Here is a 13,092-nt window from a genome sequence, read left to right on the forward strand (position 1 = left end):
TCAAGTGCTGACAGGAAACCCTACAAGCTCTCCTTCCAGCCCACTGTTCTCCTTTCCTTTCAGCAACCGCCATAGTAACACAGGCCTGCTTCCACTCAAGGCCTTCATTGTGATGTTACAAATGAGATATTCTCTGTTTTAAGAAGTTTCTGAAAGTCTGAAGATATGACAAATCAAAACTACAACACTATATCACCTCCCCAAAAGATAAAAAATGTAGAGTTGTTTGCAGAATTTCAACTTTCACACATTTGCAGCCACTTAAATGAGATGTTTGCATCAAGCAACTGCTAATCTTGTCTACTGTTTAATGTGCAGCCAAAGCATTTATGTTAAAATGCCTCTCTGTTGTCATTGTGAATAATGGTTTGCTCAGAGTGTAACTTGCTCCATTGTGCATTTGCAATGAGGTGTGAATCTCTGTAGAACTGTATTTTCCTCTTTTCTTTCATCGAAGGGATGGGCTTCCAACTCCAGGCAATTAAACAATATACTCACAATCAGAAGCAAGTTTATTATCACTAACTTATATCTTGAAATGTGTTGTTTTGCAGCAGCAGTACAGTGCTATACCTTTTAAAAATACTAAAGTTACAATAAGAAATATACAAAATTAATTCTAATGGAATGTTAACGCGTAAGGCCATCATGGATAAAGCCCTCCATTGACCACGTCTAGATGAAGCGTTGACGCAGAAAAGCAGCATCCATCATCAGGGACTCCCACCACACAGGTCATGCTGCAACCATTGAGCCCCCAGACTCAACCCACCAGGTTCAGGAACAGCTATTGCCCCTCAACCATCAGGCTCTTGAACCAATGAGGATAACTTCCCTCCACTTCACTTGCCCCATTATTGAAATGTACCCATAACCCATGGATTCACTTTCAGGGACTCTTCATCTCATGTTCTTGATATTTAATGTTTTTTTAAATTATTTCTTTCTTTTTGTAGTTCAAGTTTGCTCTCTTTTGCACACTGGTTGAACATCCAGTGGTCTTTCACTGATTCAATTATGTCTATTATTCTATTATGGATTTATTGAGTATGCCCACAAGAAAATAAATCACAGGGTTGTATATGGTGATTTATATGTATTTTGATAATAAATTTACTTTGAACTTTGAAATGTTGAAATTTATTCCTTTCTATAGCTGCTGCCTAACCTGCTGAGTTCCTCCAGCATTTATGTGCATTACTCTGGATTTTCAGCATCTGCAGAATCTCTTGTATTAAAAAAATTAAATTATTAGTGCAAAAAGAGATACATTGGAGTTCAAATGGTTCAGTTTAATATCAGTGAATGTATACAGTATACAGCCTGAAATTCTTGCTCTTCACAGACATCCACAAAACAGGAAAAAGACTCTAAAGAATGAATGACAGAAAATTTTAGAAACACAAAGCCCCCTGCCCCCTCCCAAGCACAAACAAAAGGGAAAACATCAACCCCCCCACTTTCTCCAGCAAACTCATTAACGCCCCACCATGTAAGCAACAGCAAAGCCCTCAAAGTTCCTCAAAGCTTCCTTCAAAAACTGCTGCCCATCTAACACTTCGACATTTCAGACAGGCTCTCCCTCTCACCAGCAAGTGAGAGAAAGAGATCGCTCCTGCAACAAGAAGAGGGGAAGCCAGAAGCTCGTTGTTTCAATGTTACAATCTGCCACGCTGCTTGTCCGAGTTCACTGACTTGAGAACCAACAGACCATCGAGAGAGAGAGAGAGAGACAGAGACAGAGAGAGAGAGCGAGAGCTTGCTCACGTGCAGGGGCCTTCTGACATCAGTAGACACCGGCTGCTGTCTCAGTGTTTCAGTCTCCCGCGACAGTTTAATTGGTGAGGAATGGGGTCGCCCACGGGTCCGCACCCCGAAGGTAAACGTTGAGTCTGAGAATGAGAATCCACCACCCATGGAGATCCGTAGTTTGAGCTGCAGCTGTAGATCACGGACTCCGACAGGACCCTGGCCACCTTGAGAAGAAAAGAAAGACATGAGAAAAGAAGAAGAGTTGAGCAGTATTCTGGAGAGAGAGAATACAAGACTGCAGATGCCACAAAGAAACTGCTGGAAGAAGTCAGAGGATCAGACATCCAGGTTTTAAGCTGAAACGTTGACTGTCTCTTCCCTCCAACAGATGCTGCATCACCTGCAGGGTTCCTCCAGCAGATACAAGATACACGACACTGAAAATGCTGGATCCTGGAGCAACATATAAAGCACTGGAAGAACTCAGCAGTTCAGGCAGCATCTGTGGAGGGAAATGACCCAGGTGAAGGGTCTTGACCTCAAACACTGACTGTCCGTTTCCCCCCCATGGATGCTGCCTGACTTGCTGAGTCCCTCCAACAGATTGCTTGCTGCTCCAGATACCAGTGTCTACAGTCTCTAGTGTCACTATCGATTCACCTCTTTTGCCTCCACAGATATTGCTCTCAACCACCTGAGTTCTTCCAGTTTGTTCTGGATGGTGTGCGGAATTATGAGGGGTATAGATAGGGTAAATGCAAGCAGGGTTTTTACACCGAGGTTGGGCGAGACCAGAACTGGAGGTTAAGGGTGAAAGGTGCAAGTTTAAGGAGAACGTGAGGGGAAACTTCTTCACTCAGAGAATCATGAGAGTGTGGAACGAACTGTCAGAGCAAGTGGTGCATCAAGCTCAGCTCAACATTTCAGTTTGGATAGGTACAGTATGTAGATGGGAGGGGTATGGTTCTGGTACAGATCGATAAGAATAGGCAGTTTAAATGGTTTGGTGCAGACTAGATGGGCTGAAGAACTTATTTCTTTGGTGTAATTTTCTATGACAATAATTCTCTGTAGTATTCTGTGATGTAGAAATGGAATTAGAACCTTTCACTGGTAATAACTCTGCTCGGCTTGGTGAAATTAAGAATGATAAAAACCCTCAGCTAGGTCAAACGGAAAGAGAAAATCAAAGTAATGTACATTATCAAAGTATGTTTATGCTACCATATGCTACTGTAAGATTCATTTTCTTGCAGGCATTTAAGACCATAAAACATAGGTGTCAATATTGGCGATTCAGCTCCACCATTCTATCATGGCTGATTTATTAACCCTCTCAACCCCATTCTCCTGCTTTCTCTCCGTAACCTTGGATGCCCATACTAATCCAGAACCTATCAACCTCCGCTTACAACAGAATTTAAGAAAGCTATACTTAAACAAGGACTGACAAACAGCCAATGTGCAAAAGAAGGCAAATTATTTTTCTTATTAAACAAAATATACTTTATTCAAAAATAAAATTATATACAATAAACCATTCAATGACTTTCAATCCTTTACAACTGTTTCCATTACAGTCTTTACATTTTCACACTTTTCACCACCCACATGGCACTCTGTTATTCCATATTTACATACCCTTGTTGAGGGGTATACACCCCACCCCCCCTACCCCTCAACTCCCTCAGGAGAAGAACCCTAGACTGTGGTCCTTCCCCAACGGGCCCTTGCGGTGGCTGCACTGAGTTTGAGTGCGTCCCTCAGCACGTACTCCTGCAGCCGAGAATGTGCCAGTCGGCAGCATTCCCCCCACAGACATCTCCGTGTGCTGGTAGACCATCAAGTTTCGGGCCGACCAAGGAGCGTCTTTGACTGAGTTGATGATCTGCCAGCCGCACCGGATGTTGGTCTCGGTGTGCGTCCCCGGGAACAGCCCGTAGATCGGAGAGTCCTCTGTTACGCAGCTGCTGGGGATGAACCTCGACACTGTCCCTTCCATCCTCCTCCACACCTTCTCCACGAACCCACAGTCTGCAAAGAGGTGGGCCACCGACTCCTCCTCTCTGCAGTCCTCCCGTGGGCAGCGGGGTGTGGAGACGACGTTCCGGGTGTACAGAAGAGATCGGACTGGGAGGGCCCCTCTCACCGCCAGCCAGGCGAGGTCTTGGTGCCTGTTGGTGAGGTCTGGCGATGAGGCATTTTGCCAGATGAACTGGACGGTCTGCTCAGGGAGCCACCCCACCGTGTCCATCACGTCCTTCTCCTGCAGTGCCTGCAGGACCTTACGTGCTGACCACTGCCTGATGGCCCTGTGCTCAAAGGCGATGACCTGAAAGAACTTCTCTACGAAGGGCAGGTATGGCAGCAACGACTGGCTGCAAATTATGCAAATAGTGAAAGTAAGTAATACTGAGAACATAGATTGTCGATCCTCCCTGGAACTGGATTTCTAGGTTATGGAACCAGTTTAGAGGTGCGGTGAGTAAAGTTGTCCACGCTGCTTCAGGAGCCTGACGGTTGAATCAATGGCGCTGACAATAATTGACAATGTTTTTCAGGCGGCTCACACGGAGTACAGTACTGTGCAAAAGACTTTGGCACATATATCTATAGCTAGGGTGCCTAAGACCTTTGCACAGTACCGTAGACGCAGACACAAGAGATTCTGCAGATGCAGAAAATTCTGCACAAAATTCTGGAGGAACTTAGCCGGTCAGGTAGCATCTGTGGAGGGAAATCGGCAGTTCCAGCGGTCCTGAGCCAAACTATCGACTGGCTGGCACAGTTAGTGCACTGCTATGAAGGTACCAGTGGCCCTGTTCACTTCCGTTGCTGTCGGTAAGGAGTTTGTATGTTCTCCCCATTTGAAAGATTATGGGCTCATGGGTTAATCAGACACACGGCTGTAATTGGGCAGTGCGTTGGGCTGTAAGGGCCTGTTACTGTTCTGTATCTCTAAATAAATTTCCCCCATAGATACCGTCTGACCTGCTGAGTTCCTCCAGGAAGTTAAGTGTTGATGTTATAGCAGAGTGAGTGTGGTTGAACCTGGAAGCAGGTCACGTCATCTTGTACAATTACAGTAGTTGGCCTGTCTATACCCTCTTTTCCAGTTCAGATTAAGAGTATCTCGGCTGAAATGTCCACTGTTTCTCATTCACAGATGCTGCCTGAACTTTTTCCAAGAATTTCCATTTTAATATCCCCTTAATTTCAAGTTTAAGTTTAATTGTCATTCAACCCTACACATGAATGGTTGCAACACACACAAAATGCCGGTGGAACACAGCAGGCCAGGCAGCATCTATAGGAAGAAGTACAGTTGACGTTTTGGGCTGAGACCCTTCGTCAGGACTAACTAAAAGAAAAGATAGTAAGAAATTTGAAAGTGGGAGGGGGAGGGGGAAATCCGAAATGATAGGAGAAGTGCCGGAGGGGGTGGGATGAAGCTAAGAGCTGGAAAGGTGATTGTCAAAAGGGATACAGAGCTGGAGAAGGGAAAGGATCATGGGGCGGGAGGCCTAGGGAGAAAGAAAGGGGGAGGGGAGCACCAGAGGGAGATGGAGAACAAGCAAGGAGTGATTGTAAGAGGGGCAGAGAGAGAAAAAAAAGGGGAGATAATAGTTGGTTGTCTATTGTATCTGACAAACACAATCAGACTTGACAGTTTTGTTGTCCTTGCCTAATCACAGGACAATTTACAGTGACCAATTAACCTACAAACCAGTATGTCTTTGGACTGTGGGAAGGAACCAGACCGCCCGGAGGAAATCCATGTGCTTCATGTAAACAATGTACAAACTTTCTTACCGAGGACGGTGGGAGTGAGCTCTGAACTCCAACGCTCTGAGCTGCAACAGCGTCGTGCTAACTGCTACGCTGCCATCGCACCCCATGTTACCATGAGATTCATTCCCTTGCAGGCATTTACAGAGAAAAAGAAATACGATAGAATTTAATGAAAGAGAATTTCATAATAATCACTGTCGAGCAACAGTGTGCAAATAAAAATAGTACTGGCAACATTGTGAAGCGTCTGGAGATTGTAGAATCAGTTCAGAGTTGTGGTGAATGAAGTTCTCCAGATCCCTCCATTTCCAATTCAATCTCTCGCCTCTTTTATGAAAGAAGCACAACTGCACCTCTTTCACCTCAGACAGTTGTAGAGCTTTGGTATGAGTCTCCAAATTCTACGGACTTTCTACAGGGGCACAATTGAGAGCATCCTGACTGGCTGCATCACTGCCTGGTATGGGAACTGTACTTCCCTTAATCGCAGGACCCTGTAGAGAGTGGTGCGGACAGCCCAGCGCATCTGTGGATGTGAACTTCCCACTATTCAGGACATTTACAGAGACAGGTGTGTAAAAAGGACCTGAAGGATCACTGGGGACCTGAGTCTCCCCAACCACAAACTGTTCCAGCTGCTACCATCCGGGAAACGGAAGCAGGACCAACGGACTCCAGGACAGCTTCTTCCACCAGGCCATCAGACTGATTAATTCACGCTGACACAATTGTATTTCTATGTTATATTGACTGTCCCGTTGTACATACTATTTATAATAAATTACTATAGATTGCACATTGCACATTTAGATGGAGACATAATGTGAAGATTTTTACTCACGTATGTGAAGGATGTAAGAAATAAAGTCAATTCAATTCCATTCACACCAAACATTGTTTCTCTTCACCCTGGGATAAAGATTGTGCACGTTTGCATTCACCCTATGGCCATCTTGATTTTATATATTATACATGTTTCTATATAGATTAAAGGAGAGATTTTCTATTTCCTTCAGAGCTGGCTTGCCATTGGCTTGGGAATTGAATATGGAGAAGAGTAAAACAACAGAATACTTGTCTGCGATTCTGAGAATCTGTTCAATCTGTCCAAAGTACAGTTATTATCAAAGCCTGTTTACCATTTAGCACTTTGAGATTGTTTATTCAATTCCATAGATGCTGCCTGACCTGCTGAATTCCTCCGGCATTGTTTGTGTGGCTCACTGGGTTTCCAGCATCCGCGGAATTTCTTCTGTTCTTGAGATTCATCTTTTTGCAGGCAGCCACAAGAGCAAAGAGAAACAATAGAATCCAGGAAAAATCCCAAGACCGTCATACATCCAATGTGTGGAAATGTACCTCCAGCAGACTGTTGTTCTTGTTGGAGACTATCAGGCTGGGTGAGATTGCAGTTTGGAGGGGGAGGTGAAGATTTTATAATTGTTGCATTGTGTAAATTGGGCCCATTGTAGGGGAGTAAACTGAGTTCTAATGAGGTGTGTGTGTGTGTGTGTGTGTGAGTGTGTGTGTGTGTGTGTGTGTGAGTGTGTGTGCGTGTATGCGTGCGTGCGTGTGTGTGCGTGAGTGAGTGTGTGTGTGTGCGTGCGTGCATGTGTGTGCGTGTGTGGGTGTGAGTGAGTGAGTGTGCGTGTGCGTGCGTGTGTGTGTGTGTGTGTGTGTGGTAGGGAACAGGATCAGCAGAGAATGGGAGGAGAATGGAGATTGCAGTCCTGATGAAAGGTCTTGGCCTGAAACGTTGAATGTTTATTCACTTCTATAGATGCTGTCTGACCTGCTGAGTTCCTCCAGCATTTTGCATGTGTCACTTTGGATTTCCAGCATCTGTAGAGTTTCAGAATTTATGAGGTTGTATTGCGAGTTTGGAGCCATGAGAGGTTTGAATGTGAATTTTATCAGCCCAGGTGTTAAGTGAGGAAAGCTGTAAACTGTTGAAGAGGTGGAAATGGTCAGTGTTGGTGACAACAAAGATATGTGTTAGGCTACATCCACACTACGCCGGATAAATCCGTAACCGAAGCTTTTTCTCTTCGTTTTTACCCTCCGTCCACACTAAAATGGCATTTTCGTACCCCGAAACTGGAGCTTTTCAAAAACGCTTTCCAAGGTGAATATTTTTGAAAACGGTGCTCGGGCAGGTCAGTGTGGATGGCGTAACCAGAGACTTTTGAAAACGCTATCAGACGGGAGCGCGCTATTTCATTGTTTTCTTGAACGCAACCTAACAATTTCAGAACAGACAGCAATGAGACTGAAGCCAGAAGAGTTAGAAATGTACTCACCAAATACTTTGACCCATAATTTACTGAATAAATAGGTATACTGAACTCACTTTGCTGTTTTCTGTCCTTGCTCGTATGAAGGTGGTTTACCTATTTATGCAAGTACTTCTCTGACAATAGATGTGTAACAGCCTAATGTAACATTGTATGGAAATACAAGATAACACTGATGCAGACATGTTTTATACATTTAACAAGGGGCTTTATTAATGCAACAGAGTTAGTCAGTTTTTCAATGTTCGTCGTCAGCCGGGTCAATCTGTCCGTGAACTCCCTGTCGGTTGCCGCCGTACACTCCAGTATTTGTTTTTTTTTAGTTTTAAATTCTCCTGCACGAGAGCCAACAGCTGTCCGTTGTTATAAGTTTTTTCTGGTCTATAACTACACAAATGCGCACTTTTACGGCGAGATTCGACACCAAACATGTCGCTTGTTTTCGGTAGATGTGTCCTGCGCATGCGCAGTAGGAGGAGATTCAACGAAATCTCCGTTTCAGTGTGGACAGAGATATTTTCAAAAACGCATAGTGTGGACGCCTATCGTTTTTATGCAAAACCGGCGTTTTCAAAATTACCCAATCTAGTGTGGATGCAGCCTTAGTCTGGGACAGTACAGAAATGGGCTCCTATACCCATTACATCCTTCTTATTGATCAATGTACAGTACTGTGCAAAAGTTTTAGGCACATGTAAAAAATATCTGTAAAGATGCTTTCCAAAATAATGAAATGAAAAGTTTCTAAATTTACTATAAAGAGCAGTAAACTGTAAAAAACTGTATCAAATCTGATTTTGCAATCAGGGCTCCTTGGAGGCCATACCACCTGAAACTATATAAAAAATCTACAGTTCCTAAGACTGTGCACAGTACTGAACGTTGGTTACATTAGTCTTGGGTTCAGATATGATCAAAATCAAAGTAAAAGTTATTATTAAAATATGTATATATTGACACATACGACTTTGAATTTCATTTTCTTGCAGCCATTTTCAGGAAAATAAAGGAATAAGGAATAATAGTGGCCATTCACCCCATCCAATTCATGCTAGCCCTCTGTCCCATTCCCCAGTAATCCCATAAATTTATTTCCCTCAAGTGCCTATTCAATGTCCTTTCGGAATTATTGACTGTCTCTGTGTTCCCTCAAAGTACGAATTTCAAAGTTCAAAATAACTTTATGACGAAGTACAAATATGCCACCATATACAATCCCGAGATCCAGTTCCTAGAGGGTATTCACAATAAATACGAAGGAACACACTGTAGAGTCAATGAAGAACTGCACGAAAACAAAAGAACCAATATGCTATCATGTAGATGCGAGAAAGAAAAAGAGGCCAATAATAATCTTAAATAACTAAGTAATAAATATTGAGAACATCAGTTGTAGAGTCATTGAAAGTGAGTTGATAGGTTGAGGAACCAGTTCAGTGTTGAGATGAGTGAATTATCCATTCTAGTTCAGGAATAACTTTTCCTGAATCTGTTGGTGTGAGAGGATTTTACCCGTATGGATATTTCCATTCATGGGCATTGGTGTTTCCATACTGTGCTGTGATGCAACTACCCTTAAAGGAACTGCTTTCCAGGTCATTACCACTGGCCGCATAAATATCTTCTTCCACACATTCCACTCCCTCCTCCGTATCCCTTCCCTAAAGCTGAAACTAGTGACCCATTGAAAGTCAAAATTAAAGTTGAGTTTATTGTCATGTGTAAAAGTCCATGTGTGCACAGATGCAATGAAAAACTTACTTGTAACTGGATCACAGGCACATTCTATCATACAAGCAGCATTCACAAGAAAAATAATTTGAACATAATTACACAAATTTTCACAAGAAAGAGCACAGCCAGAACAAGGTGTGTGGCATGGTAGTTTGTTTAATGCTATTACAGTGCCTGGGTCTCCTTGTTTGTCCCACTTCCTGACTCATAGATGCTAAATTGGCTATGGTACTCCTCCTACTTCTCCTAACAATAGCAGATACACTGTCATGTAATTAATTCAGATCACTGTGTAGAGATCTGTTTTTACTTTGACACGAAAGAGTCTCTTTTTTTGTTGTTGATCAGTGTTGAAAAAAGCCAAATTAAATCCATTGTGATTCAATACTATAAAACAATAAAGCATGAAAACTTCCAAGGGATGGGTGAATAGCTTTTATAGGCACTGTAATGCTGTACAGTGCTAGCAACCTGGATTCAATTCCTGCCACTGTTTGTAAAGTGTTCGTATGTTGATGGGCCAAATAGCATAATTCTGCTCCTATACCTTATAGTTTTATGTCCTCCTGTTACTGTGTAGGTTTCCTCTGGGTGCTCTGGTTTTTGGAAGTGTTTTGAAACATTCCATAGCACCAACCTGGTGTATCCCAGTCGGTAGAAGAGTCCAGGTTTTTGATGCATAAGAGCAAAAGGCCGTAGCACCAGTTCTTAAATGCTTGGCTCCAGGAATGCAAGCTCACCACATAGATTAACACACGCAAAACGCTGGAGGAACTCAGCAGGTCAGGCGGCATCTATGGAAATGAATAAACAGTCAAGATTTTAGGCCGAGGCCCTTCATGATGACTGGAAAGGTAGGGAAAAGATGGCAGAGAAAGAAAATAGGGGGAGGAGAAGGAGGACAAGCTGGAGATTGTTTCACCAACTGGATAGGTTGGACAGTTTAGAGACTGCGAGGTGATCTTGTAGAGGTGTATACAATCATGGGGGGCATAGACAGGGTGAGTGCACTCAGTCTTTTTCTCTAGGGTTGGGAATCAAGAAGTAGAGGGCATAGGTTAAAGGTGAGAGGGGAACTTGAAGGCAATTTTTTTACATGGAGGACAGTAGCTCGAATGGAAAGGGGATTGAGCTGTCAGAAGAAGTGGCTGAAGCAGGTGAGATAACAACATTTAAAGGACAATTGGTAGGAAAGGTTTAGGTTATAGCCCACGTGCTGGCAAATGAGACTAGCTTGCATGACATCTTGGTCAGAGTAGACCAGCTGGGCCAAATGGCCTGTTTCTGTACTGTATGACTCTATACAGTGAAAAGCAATGCACACCAACTACTGCAGAAAAGGCTCTGAACAAAAGGGGATAACTACAGTCACTTACCCCATCATTGAAATGTTCCCTCAACCAATGACCTCACTTTAAGGACTTTCCCTCATTATCTCATGTTCTCATTATTTATTGCTATGTATTTATATTTGTATTTGCACAGTTTGTTGTCTTCTGCATGCTGGTTGATCTTTCACTGATCCTGTTATCGTCAGTATTCCATAGATTTGTCGAGTATGCCCACAGGAGAATGAAACTCGGGGTTGTATACGGTGACATATATAGAAGGTAGGTCACATCCGGAATTATTTTCAGGTAGCGGATGATTTCCTTCCACGCCACTCTGTCGTATTGGGAAATCATGTACTAGGCAAGTTACAGCAGTGGTTTGCCATTGCCTTTTTAAGAGTTCTTTTTAAGAGATCACCAGCTCTTGGTGATATATATACTTTGATCATAAAATTTACTTTGAACTTTGAAACCACTGCATTACTGGGTTCAAAGGGAATTGCGAGGCATCTGACCGTGTGTCCCTACAAAGGATTGTGAGGTCTGCTGAGAGAATCATCAGGGTCTCTCCTCCATCCTGATAAAATATATTGATCAGGAATGCTGCATACGCAGGGCCCTTAGCATTGTCAATGATCCCTCTCGTCCACCCAACAATCAGGCTGTCCATTCTTGTGTCTGATAACGTTGGGATAGAAGCTGTCCTTGAGTCCTGTGGCTCATTCTCTCAAGCTTTTGTGACTTCTTGTCACAGCGTTCACTGACAGGACTGGAGCCAGTTGTGGAGGAATGGCAGACTCCATCACGGTCAGTGCTGGCATCGACTCATCCCTGGAGCAGACTCCCCACGAAGAGATGGAAAGAAGAAGTTATAAACCCAAATACCAACAGAGCATTGGAGGCACGGCAGAGCGACACCGCGAAACAAATCATTCTCCACAAACACAGGACTTCGCTAAAGCGCTGAACTAGAGTCCCCCTTAAATAATCATAGAGTGCGGAAACCTCGTGCCAGTCACAACTAACTTGAAAAGATTAAACAGAAAACACTGGAGCTTAGCAACTCTTACTAAAACAACAATTAGCAAATACAGGCGCTCGAGAAATCTAGAAGCCCAAAGCTTGATGGCACACTGCAGAGAGCATCAGGGCTCATGACACTCCTGGCCAACGGGAGAGTGGAGAAGAGAGAGCAGCCGAGGTGGGAGGTGTCTTTGATTATGTTGGATGCATTCCTGTTGCGGCAGGAAGAGTAGCTGGAGTCAGTGTTGGGGAGGATGGACTGTTGTTAGGAAGCAATGGGATGTGGTTCAGAGTTGGAGGGACAAACAGGGCTGGGAATAGATAATAAATAACAGGATTCTGGGAAGTGTGGAGGAACAGAGTGATCTTGGAGTGTATGCATGCACAAGGCAGTGGACCAAGTGGTTACAAAGGCACACAGAATACTTCCCTTTTTTGTATAAAACATAAGAACAAAAAGGCAATGGTAGACCTGTACAATACACTAGCTTGGCTGAAGTTGAAGAACTATGTAGGGTTCCGGGTGCCATATTACAGGAGGAATGTGCTGACTTTTTGGAAGGTACAGAGGAGATTTTTGAGGACTGGTTAACTTTAGCCATAAGGAAAGAATGGCAAAGGTGTGGTTGTTTTCTTTAGAACTGTGGGAAATGTGGGAAATTTAACTGAGGATCTTGAAATATATGGTGTGTGGAATGCCCTGCCAGGGGTGGGGGTAGAGGCAGATGCATTAGGGGCATTTAAGACACTCTTAGACAGGTACATGGATGATAGAAAAATGGAGGGCTATGTAGGAGGGAAAGGTTAGATTAATCTTAGAGTAGGTCAAAAGATCGGCACAACATCATGGGCTGTACTGTGCTATTTTATGTCCTGTACGGTGCTCAGCAAGAGGGAGAGGGGGCTACTATTTGTTTTAGCTTACTAAGGGCAATAAGGAAATAAATACCAGAGGAGGTTCATGAGAAGGATTCTGGGAATGAAATAGTTAACATATGAGGAGCATTCGATGGCCCTGGGCCTGTACTCACTGGAGTTTAAAAAAATGAGGGTGGGGATCTCATTAAAACCTATAAAATATTGGAAGTCCTAGATAGACTTATAGGAGAGGGTATTTCCTATAGTGGAGGAGTCTAGGACCAGATGGCCCAGCCTCAGAATAGAGG

At 43.5% G+C, this 13,092-nt stretch overlaps 1 protein-coding gene across 5 annotated transcripts in view; it reads right to left on the reverse strand.

Annotated features, from left to right (window-relative positions):
- Positions 1–13,092, reverse strand: part of LOC140739757 (uncharacterized) — a 222,581-nt gene that overhangs the window by 39,651 nt on the left and 169,838 nt on the right. For 3 of the 5 annotated variants that reach the window (XR_012101740.1, XR_012101739.1, XR_012101738.1), the window contains one exon: positions 1,768–1,976. Coding sequence is in view for 2 of the 5 variants with exons in the window: in XM_073068245.1 (XP_072924346.1) it covers positions 1,552–1,976; positions 10,210–10,366 (582 nt within the window). In the remaining 3 variants the exon portion in view is untranslated. Of the gene's footprint in view, positions 1–1,273; positions 1,977–10,209; positions 10,367–13,092 lie in introns of those variants that run through there. The other 2 variants (XM_073068246.1, XM_073068245.1) reach the window with 2 other exon arrangements.

Source organism: Hemitrygon akajei, chromosome 16 (assembly GCF_048418815.1).
Source record: "Hemitrygon akajei chromosome 16, sHemAka1.3, whole genome shotgun sequence".
NCBI lineage: Eukaryota > Metazoa > Chordata > Chondrichthyes > Myliobatiformes > Dasyatidae > Hemitrygon > Hemitrygon akajei.